The sequence below is a fragment of the Meles meles genome, chromosome X (assembly GCF_922984935.1).
Source record: "Meles meles chromosome X, mMelMel3.1 paternal haplotype, whole genome shotgun sequence".
Taxonomy (NCBI): Eukaryota; Metazoa; Chordata; class Mammalia; order Carnivora; family Mustelidae; genus Meles; species Meles meles.
The window spans coordinates 62,898,890-62,920,687 of NC_060087.1; the positions used below are offsets into that span (position 1 = coordinate 62,898,890).

Sequence of the window (21,798 nt, forward strand, 5' to 3'; positions counted from 1 at the left end):
TGGCACAGACTTAATTGTAAAATGCTAAATAATAATAATAATAATAATAATAATAATAGTAATAATAAAAATAACTGGCAGGGAGATCTTATAGGGAGTCATCTCCATACTTTTAGCCCGTCCCCCTGGGATTAGTGGCAACCCCGCATGAAAGGTATGGGTAGCAAATAGAAGAACTCTGTTCTTTGTGAGAAGTTCAGTGACCTGAACAAGTGACTGAACCTGTAATCTCAGCCTTATAAGTGCTGTGTTCTAAGCAACTCTGCTAATTGGCCCAGACAGATATCACAGGCCCAGCTATACATACACATGTACACACAGGCCTGGACATATGGATGCATGTACATACCCTTTCAGCCTGGATAAGAGGGTGGGTGGGTAGATCCACAGGATAAGCTGAGCAAAAAGACTGTGTAAGGACTGTTTGTTTAGCGACATTTCCTAACCCCTTTTCCCTTCAGCTATGCAGAAGCAGGGAAGCAACTAACCTGGGAGCCTTACTTCCTCTCTTTCTACCCTCACTGAAGGTACTTTTGACTCTAGTTAGTACTTGGGTGTCTGCTTCCTTCTCTGACTCCTCTACATTCAATTCTGTAGTATTTTTTGGCAAGAAGAGAGATGGTGAGACTCAAAATAGAATGAAGACTTCTGTTCTATCCAGAACCACTGAAGTTACTGAAAACCAATCTGAAATCTCTGGAGGATCAGTTAGCACAAAACAAGAAAAGTATGGACTTGAAGAGAAACGGGTGCAACTGACCAGGATATTTGTTGAATACAATTGGGTAAGACCTGTTACAATACTATTTCCTTGGCTGGGGTCCCAGGGTTATGAAAAGAGAGGTTGTGGAAATGACAAAAACAGGTTCATAGCAGCTATCTTACTGCAAAAATCCAAAGGTGATGACTTCCACACTCTTGAATGCTACATAGACAGTCACCCTTTCCCCAGAAAGTAGAGAGTGAGAGAGGGAAGAAAGGAGAAAAAAGAAGAGATGCCTCTGTGGGATGTGTAGAGATTGGCCAAGATCCTGGCTGGAGGAGTTGGGCCTGTACAACATCTTAAACTCCAGTTGTTCCTTAATTGAGCAAGATAAAGAAAAAGAAGAGGGATAACAATACTTTGAGGAAAGGGGATGGCATAGCTATCAAAGGTGATACAAATGGACTATGAAAATGGAAGGATCCGGGAAAATATGGTTAAGACAGCTAATTTCATCCCTTCTTCTCCTTTCAACCCCAGAAGCTGGAGCAAAGTACAAGATAAAGGTAGGCAAGACTACCAGGGTGAAGAGACTTATACTTCCTCAAGGCACCCAAACAGACCACATTCAAAACCCACAAATAGGTGCCAAGTGATTTCACATTAGTAACCACAGCACCCACCTTCAAGGTAGGTAATTAAATGTCCTTAGGCTTAGTGTTCTGTCATTCCTAAGATGGGAGAGGGCTGGAGTATCCTAAACCCTCTTCCCAGTAACCTTTGGGTACCAAGAGGGATTCAGGATAAAGAGAAGGATGGAAGCAGAAACTTATAAAGTTTCCATGCTCCAGTGTTGGGGAGTTCAAAGGGGTCCAGGCCAAGACGTATATAGACAGGCTGGCCATATCCTCTCTATCACCCTCACCTAACAAGTTTTTCATTCTGGGTCCTTTGCACTAGTCTGCCATAACCCCTACAGAAGCCTCTATTATGTTAAACCTGATTCCATAAACAGATGGGAAAAGACTTCTTTCATAATCCATGGATTCAGGTGAGGTGCATGGGGGGTGTGTGTGTTATGAATAAAGCCTTTTCTCTAAGGTTTGCTCATTGAATCCCAAGTGAGACAGTTCCTTTAGGCAAGAAAGTTCACTCCATCTTTTACACAATCTGAAAAGAGTAAATGATTATTTCTTTTCAAAAGACAACAGAACAAAAAGATGCTGGTGGTAAAAGCAGTATACCCTCTTGGGAAACTGGTCTGTTCAAAAGGTCAAGAAGTCATATTTTACATATTTCTGCAAATGTTGATAGTCCAGCTGTTTGTTTATTCTTCATGGCCCTGGGGAAAATGTTTCCAATGACAAGCAAGTATAAATTTAGGGGGAAATGAGAGAGAGTTCTATGCCTGGTACTTCAGAAGTCACACGCTCAGCTAAGCCCTGAGTGAAGCTGAAATTGACCAGGGATTGTGGATACCCAGTAGGGCCTCCTCTAGGATTGAAACAGCAGCCCTCCCACACCCATCCGCAGTGGGACCGAGCCAGCAGCTCTAACCCAGTTATAAAGATGCCCTTTCTGAAGCCCCCTGAAGAAAGCCACTATGTCACATTTAGGAATCTTAGTGTGCTCTTCTATCCTGAAGTAACAGCAGACCAAGGTCATAGTAAGCATGCATTTCTGAGAAATAAGAATGAGCTGTAAGGAAATTAAGTTTCAGGAGAAGGGTCCAGACTGAGGCTTCAGGAAATGCTTATAGTTTAATGCTTGTTAGGAACAGGCTCAAATGATTGGAAACAGTAGCATAAAGACCCATTCTGCTAACTTGCAGCCAGCCAAGTTGAGGGAATTTTCTTGGGGGCCCAATTCCATACTGAGCAGGGCATTCTGGAAGAAGCAGTTGCTTATCCAGTGTTGCCCTTACACACTTGGCAAAAAGGAGTGGATCTTTTCAACCACAATGGTATATATATGCAGCCCTATAATCTCTAAATACAGATGACATGGGAAAATAATATCTATGTTTTTCCATTGTTTCCCCAATCTCTTCAAACTGTCTACATCTTCATTCAGGCAGATTAACAAATTTCCATTTTGTCTGAATGAGTCAAAATGTATGCCAAGTGAATAGTAAAGAATAAACTATCATATAATTCTAGAAGGACAAAATGGCAGAGGTATAAAGTTCACCTAGTCAAAACCGTTCATTTTTCAAATAGATAAACTGAAGTACAGAGAGGTAAAATACCTGCTCAAAGTCACAGAGCCTGTCAGGGGCACAAGTTGTCTAACTCCTAGTCACTGTATAGCTGGTATTACTAATATCACCAGCACTTTTGGGGTACAGATTTATATTCAGAATGAGCATTTGAGGCCACTGGACAGCGAGCCAGGGATCCAGCCTCAACCAGCTACTCTAGCTAAAACAAGCATCTTCCCAGTTGGCTTCCAAATACCCCAACCTCTCCTTCTCATCCTTTCCGATATAAGTCAAGATCCTAGTCTGGCACCCAGTTTGGCTGGTAAGGAGGTAGAAGGGTTACTTGAAACATACATGACCAATGGCCCTGTGGCCCAAAACTCCATTGCAAGTTCTAAGCCAACCTGATCAAGTTTATCAGGACAGTAGGCAAAAGCCTTCAGACAAAAGCAAGACCCTGGAAGATTTGCTCAAAAAAATACCTGGTTCCTAAACTAGTCAATTTAATGGTCATCCCAGTGAGACACTGAGCCAAGTAATGAAAGGCCCTAAGATGGGGAAGAGAAATATAGCCTACCCTGCTGTTGACCCAGCCCATCATTGGAACTCTGTCTAAATACATAGTGTTCCATTTTCCCCATGCCTAGAAAATTCTGTCTCCATTTGAGTGATCCATGAGTCTGAATTATCTTGTGCCCAGTAGTAAACTTTCCTGACCATTGCCCCTCTCCATGAGTGGTAAGAGCCCTAGTCTCCATCCTCCAACCTAGGAGCCTGCAAGGGCCATGCTTATAAACTATCCAGCAAAAGATGCCTCCCATCATATCTTATGGCTCAGTGCTAGACTGGCAGTCAAGGTGGAAAGTGCAGAGTAATGGGTTTACTCTGGAGCTCATTTTAAAAGACCTAGGCTTGAAGCTAATGTTACCAACTCTAGCTTGGTCTACCTTATCCCCTGGATCCCCAACCCTAAGTCTTCCCCAGATCCAACCCACTTAGGATTCCAATAATGACCTGGGGCCCACAACCAATAATACCTTGTTCCTCTTTACCCTCTTTCCTCCAAAAGTCAACTTCCCCTGGGTCCTATACCTGGAAGGAGTGGCAGGCAAAATGTTCCTGATGAAGGCAACTGACCAAGGTCTGGTTAAGGGGGAGGAAGGAAAAGATCAGGGGAGAAATGAGCCCATACTTTTTGCAGAGCTTGTAGGAAAGCTCAACCAAAAGCCATGCTATACTTTCCACCAGGTTGCCTGGCTGCCCTGTCCTGTCTGCTGCTTGGTCTGAGCAGGGGAACTCCCAAATTTTCTACAAGCTCTGCAAAAAGTATAGGTCCATCTCTCTCCTGATTTTTTCCTTTTTCCTCTAAACCAGACCTTGGTCACTTACCTCCATCTAAGGAATCTTTTGCCTGCCATCCCTCCCAGGCATAGGACCCAGGGGAAGTTGGCATCCCTTCAAAAACAGGTGAAGAGAAGGCACAAGATATACTGTTAGTGCCACCACAGAACTGTATACATCACAGAATATACATAAAATTGTACATTGCATGCTCTAGAATGGCCTAAATTGCACTTCTCTTCTACTTTCCATGGCTTTTCCCCATGCCCAGAGACTCCTTTGATGTGGAGCTGGCCCCCAAATACCAAAACTACCTTTTGCTGGGGCTCCCTCATAACAGTGCCAATTATCCAGAACCTTAGACTCGTAAAACCAATCAGTGGCTGTTTTATAATTGCAAAGATATTAGGCCTAGCCAAAGAGAATCTGGGTTGTGGGATGCCTCCAAACATTAAATTCATAGATTTTTAGAGATGAAAGTCATATCAAACATTAATAGAAATGGACAATGCACCACATTAATAGAAATATATAATGCACCAACCTCCTTGACTATGGGGGTATATATACGTTCCATGTTCCCCAGAATGGCTATTAGGCAAATACTGGCTGATAAATATTTTAGCAAGCTTCTACCAGCTTCTTCTATCCCTTTTAGATACCAGTGCTGTAGCACAGGTTGCTGGGAAATTTTTTTAAGACTTTATTTATTTGACACACACACAGAGAGAGAACACTAGCAGAGGGAGCGGGGGAGGGAGAAGCAGGCTTCCAGCTGAGCAGAGAGCCTGATGTGGGGACACCAAAGGCAGATGCCCAACAACCAAGCCACCCATGTGCCCAGAAATTTTGAGTAAATTGCAGAAAGCATGTGGAGGCAGAGACATTTTTAGAATCTCAGGATCCTAATGGTTGCTTGGGAAAGCTGAGGGGCCCAAGAAAGGTAGTACTAAGGATGAGATTTTCTAGGAGCTCAGGAATGTGGTGGGGTATTCTTGACCTTTTCAAAATAAAAACTGAGGAGTTCTCAAGAGCATCCAGTATCAAAAATAACTTTCATGAATTCAAGATACACCACAGCAAGGACCCAAGCCAAAGTATTCTGAGACCCTGGGGACATACCAAATTCCTTTCTGTCCCTTCCTGACCTATACTCACCATAATTTAAACCAGTAAACCCAGCCCTTCAGTGGACCTAGTCTGTGTCAGAATACACACAAGCCACACCTCTGCACAGCCCACTGCGCCCCCCCCTTCCCAGCTGCACTGTGAGGTCTTGACCGGAAAGTCCCAGCCAGCCCTCCCCCTGAGTACCCTATGATCACCTACTTTGAAGTTTGTTCCCCAGCAGTAAACCTCTTCCTGGTAAAGTAGTGGTTTTTCCAAGTTTTATTACATATTCCGAAAGGCCCAGCTCTAGGTCTGCTCACACCACATGAATACCAGGCCTAGCTTCAGCCCATCCCCCACTACCTCCCATGAAGTTTCACCCAGACTTTGCCACTGAATCTGAAGGCCAACAGCCTGCCTTCGACCACAGAGCAATGCTCAGCAGGTGCCCTCCTAGGTAACCTAGGTAAAGGCAGAGGCCTTATGCTGGCAGCCTTCACAAGAGCCCCTGAACTGCATCAAAGCAAGGAAAAGGTAGTCCCAGGGGTGAGTATGGCTGTGACCTTACTCACAGAAGTTGTTTCACACAGTCCAGGGACCCCCTACACTTGGGCACCAGTGTGGCCTGGGCAGTCTCTGCCCTGGACAGCCACTGAGGCACATTCTAATTTTCAAGTGGGACCCACATATTGTGGTGCCAATGGGTCACAAGATGTACCAAGAGGTACCCCAATCCTCTTCTTCAAAGGCAGTGAAACTGCAAACTTTAAAAAGCAGGGGGAGGGGGTCCTTGGTTCAGAGCAAGGTAGGAGTGGCTGTTCAAGGGTCCAGGGGAATCCACAGGTGGACACCCTAGATTCAAGGTTTCTATGTTCAGTAAATAATCCCAAGCCCCCCCCCCAGGGGGGCAGCAGAAGTAGGTGTTGGGATGGTGAGATGAGGGAAACCTTCAGCCCCAGGGCAATACTATGAAAAGCCACAGAGTCCCAGTTGACAGTGATTCTGTCCTAAAGAGCCACAGAAGGAGAGAGCTTACAGGTAGAAGACATCCCAAGTCCCTTGCTCCCTCCCTAGACTCCTCATCAGAACTGCTGAGGGGCATCGCTTTTGACTTTCTGAGAAAACAGGATAGCTCCTCCGACTTCAGAGCCATGGGCAGATTCAGTGCTTAGAGAATGCAAGGTTGCAGTCTTAGGGCCATAGGCCTAGAGAGCAAAGGTTATGCACCCCACAGCCCTGCTTGTCTTAGGGAAGAAGACCAAGTCAGGCCCACGGGAAAGTGGGAGAGTTCGAGGCGGGCATTCTGGCATTCTGGCTGAAGGCATCCCGAAGATTGGAGAGACTCTGGCGCCCAGGGAGGGCAAAGCTCAGGTTGGGGGCGGCTTGGAGTAAGTCTCAAGGCCCAGCCTGCCAGCTGCCTTACACTTCTCTGGCAGGAGACCTCGGAGACCCCCCTCCCTGCTTGCTTTGGGGTTCAGCTCAGAGGGCACAGAGATCTGCTGGCTCCCTCAGAGTGGCCTGGCTGGGCCATAACCACCGCAAGCAAAGCGACGCGCGCACACCCCACTCTTTCTCCTTCCCTTCTCCTCTCTCTCTCTCTCTACAGCAGACACACACGCCTGCCTTGTATTTGACTCTTCGCTCAGTCACCAGGATTCTTAAAGTGTTTTTGACAGAAAACACCTCCGTTCCCTGTTGTACAGGAACAGAAGCTGCTGCGGAGATTCGCAGTACGGAATTTCTCTCAAAGCCCTCCCAGACTCCCAACTTTTCTCCTCTCTCCATGACTTCGCGCAGCCTCCAAAAAACAAACAAACAAACAAAACAACAACAGCAACAAAAAAACAAAACAAAACAAAACAAAAAACTGCAAGTATTTTCCCGCACTACACATGGTCAGCATACGGAAGGGAAAAAAAAAGTGCATCTGGATTTGAATCAGGCCAAAAATTTCATCCTTTGCCTGTGATCAATGAATAACCCAGGTCCCACCCAAGGGACGTCTTGCGCCTAGTCTTCGTAGGTAAGGGTGCCCAGAACCCCGCAACCTCCGCCTTAGCAGCGCCTTGGGCACTGGGACAAGGGGGGAGGAGTCGAAGCAGAAAGCTGGAGGGGCGACCCCGACCCAGAGGTCAGGAGTTGGCGGCAGTGAGAGCCCTTGCCCAGAATGCCAGGAGGGGCGCGCGGGACCACTCACCTGCTTGGAACTCCACTTGGCGATTTTTCTCTCTTTCCTCCTGCAGTAGCATGGAGTAGAGGATCCCAAAAGAGTTCTGGATGCCAAAGATGGAGCCGTTGCACCAGGTGGCAGCGAAGACCACCATCCAGCCAAAGCCACCTTCAGGGGGCTGAAAGCCGCGCTCAGTGCCGCGGGTCTCCACGGTGGGCGTGGACTTGGATTCATGCACTGGCTCTGGCTCAAATTCCAACTCCGGCAGGGGTGCAGGGTCGGGTAGGGGCTGTGGCTCCGGCTGTGGCTCCGGCTGCGGCTCGGGTGGAGGCACTGGCACCGGCTCAGGCTCGGGCTCTGGCTCGGGGCTACCCACCCACTCCTGCTGTTCCTGGTCTGCCTCCCGCCAGGGCCCCTTGGCTTCCTTGCTCGCTGGGCTTTGCAGCGCCATCTCGGCAGGGGGACTGTGGCTGCTCCGGCGGGAGGAGCCTCTGTGTGGCTGGTACTAGTTTCTGCCGCGGCGGCTGCTGCTGCTGCTGCTGCTGCTGCTGCTGCTGCTGCTGCTGCTGCTGCTGCTGCTGCTGCTGCTGCTGCTGCTGCTGCTGCTGCTCCGAGCCCTGCTGCTGCCGCTGCCTCCTCCTCCCGGCTCCGCGCCCCAGCTGGCCCGCCTGTCCCGCGACAGACGGTCCCTCGAGTCCTCTCCTCCTCCTCCCACGTCCAACCCCCCTTCTGCTCTCCCCATGTCATCTCTCTCCTCCCCCTCCTCTTCTCCCCCCCTTCCTCCCTCAACAGGCAGCCGCTACAGCCTTGCTCTTCTCCCTAGCCCTTCCTGCTCCCCACACTTGCCTACCTACTCTAGCCACTGCTCCGTACCTCAACTTCCTTTCCAAACTACTGAATCCTGTCCTCCTTGTCCAGATACCCAGTAGAAAGAGAGTTTAAATGATTTTTCCACAATCTATCCAGTTCCCCCTGCCTTCTCTAAACAAGCATTGGTCAACCCAGAATTTCCAGGCAAGACCCCACTGTCCTTTTCTACCACTCCCTTCTTCCTCACAAGCAGCCTGGAACTGAGGTGGCCCCGAGGACCCCAGGACAAGAGCTGGACTGTGAGAGACCCCACCCTGCCCTCGGAAATTTATGTGTCCCACACTTGGGCTTGGGGAGAGGGACCTGGAGGGGAAACCCCAAACCTCAGACAGAAGGTGGGCAAAATCTTCTCGAGCCGGGGGCTCAGCCTTCCAGGGTCCTGCTCAGCCCCCCGCCCCAACCCACCCCCAGTCTCTCCCCCTTCGCCCCCGCCCTTCCCGGCAAATCCCTGGCGGGGGCGCGAAAAGGAGGAGACAGGCCGGCAGCGAGGCCCGCCCCTCCGGGCAGTCAATCAGGGTTTTGTTTGCGCCAACCTGGAGCCCAGAGGAGCTGTGGAGGGCCGGGTCTGGGCCGGGGGCTGGGTCAGGAAGGGAGGGAGTTGCGGTGACACCGGAGGGGGCCGGGCCCAGGCGGGGCGGGAGCCTAAGATCCCCTTAGGCTCCTCCCAGCTCTCTGTCCCTTAGTGGTAAACTAGAAGTGGGGGCCAGGTCAAGCCGCCAGTTGGGCAACGGCCGATCTTCCGGCCCTGAGGACTCCACCGAGCCGCTGGCAGAGGGTGTAGTTCCAGCGCCCACCGCCCCCTTCCGCCCACCTCGGGCTTAGAGACATGAGAGTCTCGCTGAATGTCCCAGACTAAGGCCCCAGCCCCGAGAGGGTAAGGGAGATTTTGCTCCCCAGGGAGTGCACCGTTCCCAGGAGGCGGGATGGGCGATCTGCCCTGTGGGCGGCCTGGCTCCCTGCCAGGCTGCGCTGCTGCGACCAGCTTCAACTCTGGGGAGCCGCCCCCAAGATCCCGGGAAGTTCTGCCTCCCTCACGTGAGGGCCCATGCACTAATCATGAGGTCGCGGTGTGGTTACTAAGCTACTCGGTTCTCCACCAGCAGGCGGGAGAGCTCCAAGCTTTTTCTATCCGGCATCTCATTAACCTTCTTGTTGGGTGAAAAGACTGTATGGCGGGTGAAAATGCAGCCCAGGGCTCTGCCAGATGCCCAGGAACTCAGATTTATTAAGCACGTAAGAGCGGGCTGAACTTGGCGGAGGAATAGAGGGGTTTCAAGGAGCTTGCCTGCCATGAAAAGAACCTGTCCAAATTCTCAAATCGCGGGGGCTCTACGATGCTTGAGAGAATAGAGTGCCTTTACTGCCACATTTTTAGTCAAGGGTCTCACCCATTTTTTCCAAGCACAAAACCTGAGGCTCAACGAGGTCAAGGCATTTTTTAGCCTAAGGTCATGGGACAAGTCAAGTTCAAGCTGGAATTCAAGGCAGGTCTCCATACATCAAAGCCTCACGTTTCCTAAGCTTCACAACAGGAGTCTAGGGCTTGGTACTATGGGAGAGGGACAAAGTAAGGAAGGTGGGATTTGGCTGAGCAATCACATTAGGCTTCTGGAACAGGTTGTGGTATAGATAGGCCTTGAATGTTAATAAGGATTTTAACAGTCTGAGGGTAGGGTGGGCTGTCCCTGCCTAAAAGAGACAAAGCACAGAGGAATAGAAGGCCTCTACTCATGGAAAGAGGTAAGTGAAAGTTAATCAGGCCAAAGAGTTAATATGTATGTTACCTCTTCCAGGAAGCATTTACATTTTAATAAAAATCCATAATACTTTAGCCATGAGTGACAAATCATGCACATAATGGGCACTAGTGCTTGAGATTTGCTTTTTAGTCAGGGGTCTCACCATACACATGACCAACTATTGCCCCAGGGGACACTGGCCTCGGTTTTCATTTGCAGGGAACCTGAATAAAACCCTGGGGGGGGGGGGAAAGGTTATTTCCAATCTCACAAGTAGGAATAAACCTGGAGTTTTGCAGCTCATCTCAGACCCTACTGTCTAAATTCTGTTTCCTCATTGTTTAAATGGGTTTTTAGATCACTGGAGTGGGTGGTGAGGGTGGGTAATAACGCTCATTGAGAATCTCCTATGAACCTAGCACTATGTTAGCCCTTTACATACATGCTCTCATATAATCATAACACCCTATAAAGTCGGGATGGATTTATGCATATATTATAACTGAGGAAACAGACTCTAAGAGGTTAAGTCAGTTGTTTAAGTCTGCAAAGCCAGTAAGAGGTAGCACAGGAATCTTTGCTTATTTGTATGAGCTTCAAAGTATATGCCCCTCCCAGAAGACAAGATCCTGTAACCACCATTCCACTATTCTAGGAACACATGCAATACTTACCATTTCAACCCTCTTTAATGGTTAGAGTACTGGTATGAGAATACCCGGGTTCTAATCTTGATTCTACCATTGCACACCTGTGTGGTTCTAAGCACGTCATTTTCCCTTTTTGAGCTTCAGTTTCTTTATTGCTGAATGGAGCTAATACCTACTTCACAGTTATTAAATGGTGTGCTGAGAAGTGTAGGCTTTATTTTGGATATGCAGGGGAGCCACTGAAGATTTTTGAATAGGAGACTAATATCAAATCTACATTTTAGAAATAAAACCATGGTTTCTGCATAGAAAGATACTGTGGTTTGGAAAGAGGTAAGGAAACCAAGCATGTTAAAAAATGTTGAGAATATAAAATGGGGCACTGACTGTGAGGATGAAGAAAAAAAGATGATTCTGTGAACCACTGTTATGATAGAGTTGACAGATTTGGATACTGATGGATAAAGAAGCAAAGATGATGCTGACATTTCTTGCTTGAGTGAAGGAAAAAAAGCAGCAATAGTGTTACCAGAGATTGGAAATTAGGAGCCAAATCAGGTCTGACATGCCTGTGACTTCCATTCTCTTTCTAAATAATCCTGCCAATTACAGTTTTAAAATATAACTTCAATCGTGATATTTCTCTGCTTTAAAAACTTCCAATGATTCTCCTTTTGAATCTTAAGTTTAAATTCCTCAGCCAGGCATAAAGGTCCTTTATGGTTTGGGACCAGCCTTCTTCACTCAGCAAATATTTACTAAGAGCCTCTGTCTGGCAGGCTCTGTACTAAATATCAAGGACACACACAAAAAACCTGGTGCCTGTTTCTGAGGATCTTTTATTCAACCTGTCTAGCACCGTTCTCTGTCACTTTGTTCCCCTCTTTTCCTCCATTCATGCCAGGCTCCAAACATACTGGATTACCCACCATTCCATGACTTATGGGCATCTGCTGATCTCTCAGTCCTCACCACCCATTCTTCTCACTGTTCTCCAGTTGAAATTCCATGCCTTTCCTGAGTCTCCAGAGTCAGTTCAACAAAGCAAACAGGAGGGTTAGTGCTGAACTGAGGAGACCAGTCTCTTGCCTTTCTTATGCCATTCAGCCATTCATTTCACAAATAGTTATTGAGCAACTATTGTGTGCTAGTCACTATGTCAGGTGCTAGAAACATGCAATGGTCCATGTCCTGGTGGAGTTTACATTCTAGTAGGAAAGATTAATAATTATATTTACGTTTATTGAACTTGACTCCACTAGACTGGATGAAGACATTTTGAGATTGAGGAAAAGGGAAAGGGAGGATGTAAAGGATGAGAAAAAGTTGAGAATGAGGTGGTAGAGGTAGGGCTAGTGTCCTGAGATGAATGAATTTTTTCTACAAATTTCTAAATCAGACTTAGTCAACAAATATCAATAGTGAAAAAAAAATTAGAAACCACCTACTATGTATAGATCCATTCAGCTTGGCTCATGATGATGACAAGTGAGGTGTGACCTCTGTAAGCCCTTTAAATTATTTATTTGTCTAACTGTAGACCTTAGGAAGCTCTAGTGGAGGTCTCTGGGTTATATTGCAAGTGAATGTATGTGCGCTCTTTCTGCCCATAACAGAAATAAGCTCACAGTGGAATCATTCCGATTGCTTATGCCCTTGATTACTTATACTAGTTGGTGAAGCAGAGCAGTGTTTCCCTGACCTGGTCACACATCAGAATCATTTAGAGACTTTTATAACAGTACTGACTCCTGGGTCCCACTCTACACTTGCTGAATCAGAATACCTGGTTGTGGGAGCCAGGAATTCATGGTTTTAACCAGTCTCCCAGTAATATAGATGCACTGCCAGATTTTGAAACCACTAGACCAAACAGTAACAACCCAACATCTTGATCTCAAAGACTAGCATAATTTCTGTAAAATTTCCCAAAACTTTTGGGACCAACAGAAGGACATCAATCTTTAACGTTTCCATGTGAGGACATGTGTCATTAGTAGAGTATCATTAATGAAATGATATTTTAACCCTGAAATAATGAAAATTAAGAAAGGCCATAGTCTTTTACTAAGAAGTCTTTCTCAAGAAAGGTCAGTTGGCAACAATTTTTCTCATGTGTCAACAGACTGATAAAAATGTCAGACTGTCATGGATCTGCAGATTAGTGTTTGGGATTCACTGGACCATATAACCTTTGAAAGCCTTGTGATCCCTGACCTTCTCTATTTTAGGCCAAAGGTACTTCCTTGCTTTGAGCTTCTTCTATTCTCAAATAGAATTTTTCTGGCTAGAGTAGAATTCAGTAGTTCATTCTCATTATCCCTCTGCCCTGTGGTTTACTCATTCTGACTACTTGAGAATGGATGATGTACTGAGAACTTTTTCAAGAATGTGAGTACATAATTTTTCCTCCTTTACTCACTTTCCTTTATTCATCTCTATGAGGGTAATGTAACAGTTCTGATGACACAGCACCACTCTTGAATCCAAGAACTAAGTGGGGTTGATTGTGAAAAGGAGGCAGAGTGTTCTAGTCATGGTAAAAGAAGTCAAAAAGCAGAGAAGACTTAGGTTTTATTGTTCATAATCAGGAAAGAGTACAGATGGGAACCCATTTTACTGGGAAAAGAATTTGAATATTGACACATTCTGATGGCCAAAGTGGAGGAGTGGAAAGGAAAAGATATTGGACGTAGTCTGATTTCAGCTTAAGCCAATAGGCTATTAACAATAATAGGTGCATTAAAAACAAGTCAATTGTCTATATGCATGGATCCTGCTTCCTGAATGCCAGGAAGCAATTCTGCTCAATAACTGATCTATTATTAGAGCAAGCTTAGAAGGGAAAAGATGACAAAAGCAGCAGAGCTTTAGAGAAAAGAATGAGATAGGAAACACTTAACTCTTTGAGGGCCAACAGAGAACAGCAAAGCTTGAAGTAGAGAAAGGATGAAATGGATTATTTTCTTGATTTTATCCAAGGGAAAAATGGAATGGGGAATGGGATTTTTAAGCATTTTATTAAATTATTCATTTTTTATTCATTTAAGGGATATTTATTGAGAGCCTACTATATGCTAAAAATTGTGTTAAACTCTGGTTGAAGATGTCCTATCCTGAGAAGTGGAACCCTTGTAGGGCTGGAACATACAGCCTTATAGTTACAATGCAGTGTAAAGAATGGCCCTTGCCTGGGGGCGCCTGGGTAGCTCAGTCAGTTAAGCATCTGCCTTTGGCTCAGGTCATGATCCCAGACTCCTGGGATGGAGTCCCACCCTGGGCTTCCCACTCGGTGGGGAGTCTGCTTCTCCCCCTGCCTTTGCTGCTGCTGCTGCTGCTGCTGTTGCCGCCGCTGCTGTGTGTGTGTGTGTGTGTGTGTGTGTGTGTGTGTGTGTGTGTGTGTGAAATAAATTAAAAAATGAAAAGAAGGAAGAAGAAGAAGAAGAATTCAAGAAAGAAAGAATGGGCCTTGCCTATGTTGCATCTCAGTTTCCTTTCATAGGTTGTGACTTCCCCGAACATAGAGTCAGCATTATTTATTTTTGTATCCTTAGTTAAATGTAACACCGTGTCTGCTACAAAGAAGGTACAATCAATCAATTTAGTTACTTCATCTAACAAATCCCATAAACAATAGGGATGAGGGTCATCTTTCTGGTTTGTTGTGAGGATTAGAAATAAAATATGGAAAGCACCTAGCATAGTACCTGGTATGTAGTGGCCACTCTATAAAAGTTAGCATGCAGTACATGGTCAATTAATGTTGACAGGAAGATGTTTTGAAGAGACCCTTCACTGAGAAAAGAAAACAATTTAGCATGTTTTTTGGCATTGGTCTTGTTCTAAAATCTGAAAAAAAAAAAACAACACAAAATGTCAGAGCTGGAAGGGACCTTCTACAAACTACAAACTCCTCTTTAACACATGGGAAAACTGAAACCTAAAGAAGAAAAAAGACTTTTTAAGGTGCCATCTAAATGATCTAAGCTTTTCCTTCTAGTTACTCCAAATCCTGGTGGAAGGCAATATAATATATATATATACACATAAGGTAGGGGTATCACTATGCAATTGGCACAGAATAAGATTAAATCATTTGGGGCACCTGGGTGGCTCAGTGGGTTAAAGCCTCTGCCTTCGGCTCAGGTCATGATCTCAGGGTCCTGGGATCGAGCCCCACATCGGGCTCTCTGCTCAGCGTGGAGCCTGCTTCCCTTCCTCTCTCTCCGCCTGCCTCTCTGCCTACTTGTGATCTCTGTCAAATAAATAAAATCTTAAAAAAAAAAGATTAAATCATTTACCCAAAGGGGCAAGTGCACCCTGATGTTTATAGCAGCAATGTACACAACAGCCAAACTATGGAAAGAACCTAGATGTCCATCAACATATGAATGGATAAAGAAGATGTGATATATATATATATATGTATATATATATATATATGTATGTATGTATACACACACACACACACACACACTTATATAATGGAATACTATGCAGCCATCAAAAGAAATGAAATATTGCCATTTGCAACAATGTGAATGGAACTAGAGGGTATTATGCTAAGCAAAATAAGTCAATCAGAGAAAGATAATTATCATACAATCTCTCTGATATGAGGAATTTGAGAGGCAGGGTGGGGGGGTTGTGGGGGGTAGGGAAGAAAAAAATGAAACAAGATGGGATTGGGAGGGAGACAAACCATAAGAGACTCTTAATCTCACAAAATAAACTGAGGGTTGCTAGGGAGTGGGGTTAGGGATAAGCTGGTTGAGTTATGGACATTGGGGAAGGTATGTGCTATGGTAAGTATTGTAAAATGTGTAAGCCTGATGATTCACAGACCTGTAACCCTGGGGCAAATAATACATTATATATTAATAAAAATAATTTTTTAAAAAGATTAAATCATTTGCCCAAGGACCTATGATTCACACTGTGGCTGTCTGGGTCCAGAGTCTATGATTTTAACCACTACACTTTTTCATCACAGAACTTAGAAAATTGTATCAAAATTACCCATTTAACATGTCTCTCCATTATAACCTAAGCTCTCTGAGGGAAGGACGTGTCTGACTTCCACTGTGGATAGATACTAGTTCACTTAACAAGTATTTACTGAGCAGCTATTCTACACTAGGATTTGATAGGCTTAAAAAGCAGGCCATATCTTTAAAGCCAGATTATCTAGCTCTGTAGAACTGCTGATATTCATTTCCCTTTTGCTATATCCTTCCATTTCTTATTGTCTTGTTGAACATTTCAGTTTAGTCACACCAGTTCTATGGAGCAAACAGTTCTGTACCCATGCTTGAGCCAGGTTGTTAAAGGAGAAAAATTAGTGAGAAACTTCAGGGAGAAAGTGCAATATTAGAGACATGATGAGAGCTGGGATTTCCTTACAACATGGAGAGACTTCTTTAAGTAAAGGATTTTCAGGAATTACAGGTGGTAGGTGTTTTGTATTGTTTTGTTCAATTTGGGAAGTGCTCTGGTCTTAGGATATCTTTTGCCTGCCTCCTCCCATTTGGCCTTCTAAAAGTTCACAGTCTAGCTGGAGAGATAAGTTGTATTTATCTAGTAAGATAATTCTCCCAAACACCAAGTCAGTGATAGAAACACTAACAGCTGAAGAGATCATAGAACAGCAAGGTGAGGGAGATTTGGGGAGGTGGGGGAGGGTGGGGTTCAGTGTAGCAGAAGGAAGGTAGGAGTAGACATCATATGTCTGCATTCTCAAATATTACCTGGTCCACCTCTTTGGGAGTGATTTCTCAGACTCCAAGATAGCCAATGACCTAGGGCCTTTAGGAACCCCAAGGACCTTGCACAGAAAGTTTCTAGAGAGTAAGAGACAAAAAATGAAACAATGGTGGGCCTTAGGGTCAGAGCAAGGTATAAGCAACTGAGTTAGAGAGTGACTGGTATGGTCTGGCCCAGGGGCCAAGTTTCAAGTCCAACTTGCTGACCCTGAAGATAAATAAAGCCAGTTAAAAGGCAGGAAAAATATTCAAATGGAGCAGGGACAAGGGTGCAAGGGGAAGGGGGCAACAGAGTTGGGTGGAGGGTAAAAACAAAGAAGAGGCAGTCTATTTTTCTCCTTCAGTACATATTTACAGAGTTACTTCTGTGCCTGACTAAACTGTTTTTCTAGGGCCCTTTTTTTTTTTTTGGATGAGGAAAGGGACAAGGAGGAAGAGTGTATTTTGTTAAATCTTTCTGAGACCTAGAGAAGTTAGTCACTTGCCCAAAGAAATGCTGTGAGTGGGACCAGAATCTTTGTCTCTTAGCTCCTAACCACAGGACATTTCTCCATGCCACACTACCTCTTATTATGTCATTCAACTGCTTAAAAATCTGAGATTGTTCCTTACTGCTTAAAATAAAGACCAAATTCCTGAGCTGCCACATTGGGTCCATCATTATGTGGGTCCTATTCAACTCTCCATTGGTTCCTGGGCCACTTCCCACAATGGGATTTAAAGCCAAACAGCATAGAGCTCTTTCCTACCTCACTGACCCCAAAGGCCCATGTCTCTGATTTTGCAAATTTTCCCTCCCCAAATTGAAATAATTTTACCATTAACCCCTACATATGCACCACTGGATTCTACCTTAACATTTTTAATGTTAATTTGTTTTAACACATATTTGTCCATCTGACTCTCCATTGACCTGTATCAATCCATCTTATTTTTAATGCATTTTGAAATAAATTAAAGACATTATTAGATATTTCTTCCAATATGGAAATATCTGTAAATACATACAGAAACACATATATTACTATCTAGAGTTCAATATTTTTTTCTTTTTTTAAAGATTTTATTTATTTATTTGACAGACAGAGATCGCAAGTAGGCAGAGAGGCAGGAAGAGAGAGAGAGGAGGAAGCAGGCCCCCCGCTGAGCAGAGAGCCCGATGCGGGACTCAATCCCAGGACCCTGAGATCATGACCTGAGCCGAAGGCAGAGGTTTTAACCCACTGAGCCACCCAGGCGACCCTAGAGTTCAATATTTTTGCATTTTTTTTCTTTTGAGATAAAATTTACGTTCAGTGGAATACATAAATCTTAAGGGAAAATTTGCTGTGTTTTGACAAGTGCATATGCCTCTATAACCCAAACATTTATCAAAACATCGAGCATTACCATCACTCCAGAAATTTCCCTCATGTTCCTTCTCTTTCAAACCCCCACCTCATTTTTAAGAGAACCACCACAGATTAGTTGTGTCTTTTCTAGAGATTCATATAAATGGAATAATATAGTATGCAAGCTTTTGAATATGGTGTCTTCCAGTGCATAATGCTTTTGAGATTTAGCCATGCTATGCTAGGAAGTATTCCATTGTATTTGTGTTGTATTCACCAGTTGATGGGCAGCTGGGTTGTTTCTAGTTATGAATACTTGTATATAAGTCTTCTCATGGACATATTTTCATTTTGGGAGGGGTAGATACCTAGAAGTGGAACTGTTAGGTTCATATAAACATTGGGATGCAGGTTCCCCCTTTGGATTGATATATTTGTGTCTTTGATGTAAATACCTAGTAGTGCAATTGCTGGAACTTAGAGTAGGTATATTTTTAATTTTTTGAGGAACCTCCATACTGTTCTCCAGAGTGGCCACACCAGTTTTTATTCTGACCAACAGTATAGGAGGGTTCTCTTTTCCCCACATTCTCGCCAACACCTGCTGTTCCCTGTCTTGTTAATTTCAGCCATTCTGACATATATAATGTGATATCTCATTGTAGTTTTGATTTGCATTTCCCTGATGGTAAGTGATGATGAACATCTTTCCATGTGTTTGTTGGCCATCTGGATGTCTTCTTTGGAAAAATGTCTATTCATGTATTCTGCCCATTTTTAAATTAGATTATTGATTTTTAGTGTGTTGAGTATTAAAGGTCTTTATATATTTTGGATACTAATAGAATGTCAGTTTAATGGAGGGATGGATTTCTATCTCCAGTATCTAGAAGAGTACCTAACATATAGTAGATGCTTAATAATTTGTTTTCATGTGAATAATAAGGAAGTCAACAAAATGACCTGAGCCTCCACCCTCTAGCCCCTACTGCCCTGCTGTATTAGTGGCTGCTTCCTTCTGTTATGTTCTTTCAAAATACTAGTCCAAAAGAAAGGTGACTCACACAGTTTTGTACATTGTACTTTGTGATTGGCTCATCACAAAGCAACTTCATGTCCAATATCCTCTTTGATCTATCCAGCAATTTTCTGAGGTGGACAGGCCAAGGATTATCATGTTCATTTTGGAGAGGGGAATTGAGACTCAAAAAAGTTAAATTTTGTTTTATTCCAAGTTACTCCATTAGTGAATGAAAAAGCAAAGATTTGAACCCAGGTTTTCTTATATCCATCTAGAAATTTTCCCACTGCAAATGGATTTATCAGGCTGATGAAGGTGGGGATACTTGAAGGTCCTGGGAATATGAATAGAGTAAGAAATGACCAGAGAGAAAACTACAAACAGAAAGAAGGGTCCCGAAGGGTGAGGGCAGGGAAAGATAGTTAAAAATGAGTCTGGTGCTGTCTGCCACTCTTCCTACTCAGGAAGGCCCTCAGGAGGCCCAGTTTTAGCAGGAGGGCCAAGCCTGGTACCTACATCAGTGGAGATTCCTCAGAGTGAACACTTCCCTGACTGAGAAGAACCCAATCCACGGATTACTTGTGAAGGAAACAATATTTCAGATCTTCTTCCTATTAGAAGATTTAGTTTAAGGGGTTTGGAAATTTGAGGAAGCAGAGATGGTGATAAAAGTAACCCTCAGAGTCCAGCAGCTAATTAACAACAAAATCTCTATGCTCAGATTTCTGGGGAGGAAACACATGTGTGAAGGAGGTGGGAGTGGGTCCCAGCTTCCCATCCAGCTAGGGAAAGCCAGATGGAGCTACAAGAGTCAGATAATAATAATCTGTTAGAAACCTATTTCAAACATTCTGTTTTTGAAGTGCCTCATGAACAAGTTTGGGCAGGAGAGGAGGTTGGTAAGAGCTGTAGATCAGAGCTCAATACTCTTGGGGTTGAGTTTCTGGCCACATTCAATTTGTTCTTTCCCATATAGTAGGTGAGTTCTGTGTTTGCACATGAGATGAAGGAGCAGGGGAAAGGAAGAGACATTGATGACAAATGTCAGTGTTAAAAAGAAAGAAAGCAAAGGATTCCATGGCCATGGCTTTTTTCTGGCAATGGATTGCCAACCCTAGTCTTTGAAGGGTATTTAACACCTATCAATCCCCATGGTTGAGAAGAGAGAAAACTGAGCCTTTCTGCTAGGGCTGCTGAATTTGCACAGGACAAGGCTTGTGTCCACTTTCTTCCCCTTCCCCACTCACATCAAGCCTTCCTCTGTGCTTTTGCTGCACCCCAGCTCTCTAATCAACAGTTTACTGAGCTATTTCACCCACTGGAAGGTCAGCTCCCTTTTATGTACTCAGGCACATGGTAAGTGCTCTATAATTTCATGTTGTGCATATGAACAAATGGGACCAGACTTCGGAAGATGGGGCTTCACAAGTACTTGGCCCAGCAAGACATGAGAAATCATTGTACCCTACATTTGCCTTGGACCTCCTGAGCTACAGTTTCTATATCAATCCTGACTCAGTAATTCAATAGTTTTTTTTCTTCTCCTTCCCTTCTTTTTTTTTCTTTCTTTCCTTCCTTCTGTTGGAGGGTCTGGATGGTGGACAGGCTTCCTAATGCCCTTGGAATCTGGTACAGTGAAAGTAACAAAGGACAGGGAATCAGTAGACTTGGGTTTAAGTCCCAGCGCTGCCACTGTGTGACCTTAGGTGACTCCCTTACCCTTTCTGGGTCTTTCACTGTCTTCACCTGACAATAGAATGAACCAGGATGAGTAATTTCCCAACTGTGCTCTTTGGTGCCAGATAGTGTCATTTCCCAAAGTGTAATATAAGGAAATGAAACAATTTTAGGTGTTATTAGAAACAAATCTTAAATTTTAGTACCTGTATATTTATTTTAATATGAATTAGAAAAATATGCCTAGAGATTTAAAATCTATATTACATAGAATGAGACTGAATTTATTTAAGAAAAAAAGTGAGTCAATCTAAAGAAACAAATATTATCACACTGGCTGGTAGATGTGGTAAAAATAATATAGGTGCCCTGGGTAGAACTGAAAGTTGGATAACACTACCCTAGAATTCTAAGGCATGACTTCAGGCCAGGGTTGAACCCAAGGACCCTCACTGGCAACCATCATCACTATCCTGTAACCAAAAGAGTTGACCCTTTAATTTGAAGAAATAAGAAACAAGGAAACAAAAATAAAACCTAAGCCCTATGGACTCTGAAAAACAACCTGAGGGTTTTGAAGGGGCAGGGGGTGGGAGGTTGGGGGAGCCACGTGGTGGGTATTAAGGAGAGCATGTATTGCATGGAGCACTGGGTGTGGTGCAAAAACAATGAATTCTGTTATGCTGAAAAAAAAAAACAAAACCTAAGTCCTCGCCCAGGTAATCCCCAAGGGTCCCCCAGTGCTGACATTCAAAGACTAAATCACAACAGCCAGATCTGAGTGTTCTCCTGGCCTGTGGGGTAATTTGATGGCTATGTCTAAGTCAGGTGATTTGAAAAGCTGCCCGCTTTCCTGCGGTGTACTTCAGGTTCCAGGGAGAAGTTATGGGAAAACACTTGGAAACTGCCATTCAAAATTAGCCTTGGGAGGGAAGGGGTTTGAGGAGTGGTAATAGTCTCTAAAATCCAGCTGCCCCCTACTGGCCATAGACATCAATGTATATGGTCAGAAAGTTCCTTTTGACCTGGACTAACATTCATTCGGAGCAGCCAGTTCCAGAGCACTATGGTTTCAATAAACCTCAGAAAGGGGAGTGGGTTGGGATGGGGATGAACCTGAGAAGTCTTCACAGCTCTGGCTTTCATACCTGATCAGGCTATATACTTTCTGCAGCCCAAGAACAGAATGATAGAAAAGGGTTCAGAAAATTCTAGGCCTACCCA

At 44.4% G+C, this 21,798-nt stretch overlaps 1 protein-coding gene across 1 annotated transcript in view; it reads right to left on the reverse strand.

The window, feature by feature from the left end:
* The window catches only part of SLC16A2 (solute carrier family 16 member 2), a 135,004-nt gene extending 126,892 nt beyond the window's left edge, over window positions 1–8,112 (reverse strand). The window contains exon 1 of the mRNA XM_045996518.1: window positions 7,552–8,112. Coding sequence (XP_045852474.1) covers window positions 7,552–7,975 — 424 coding nt within the window. The 5' untranslated portion in view covers window positions 7,976–8,112. The remainder of the gene's footprint in view (window positions 1–7,551) is intronic.
* Between the last annotated feature and the right edge of the window lie 13,686 nt (window positions 8,113–21,798).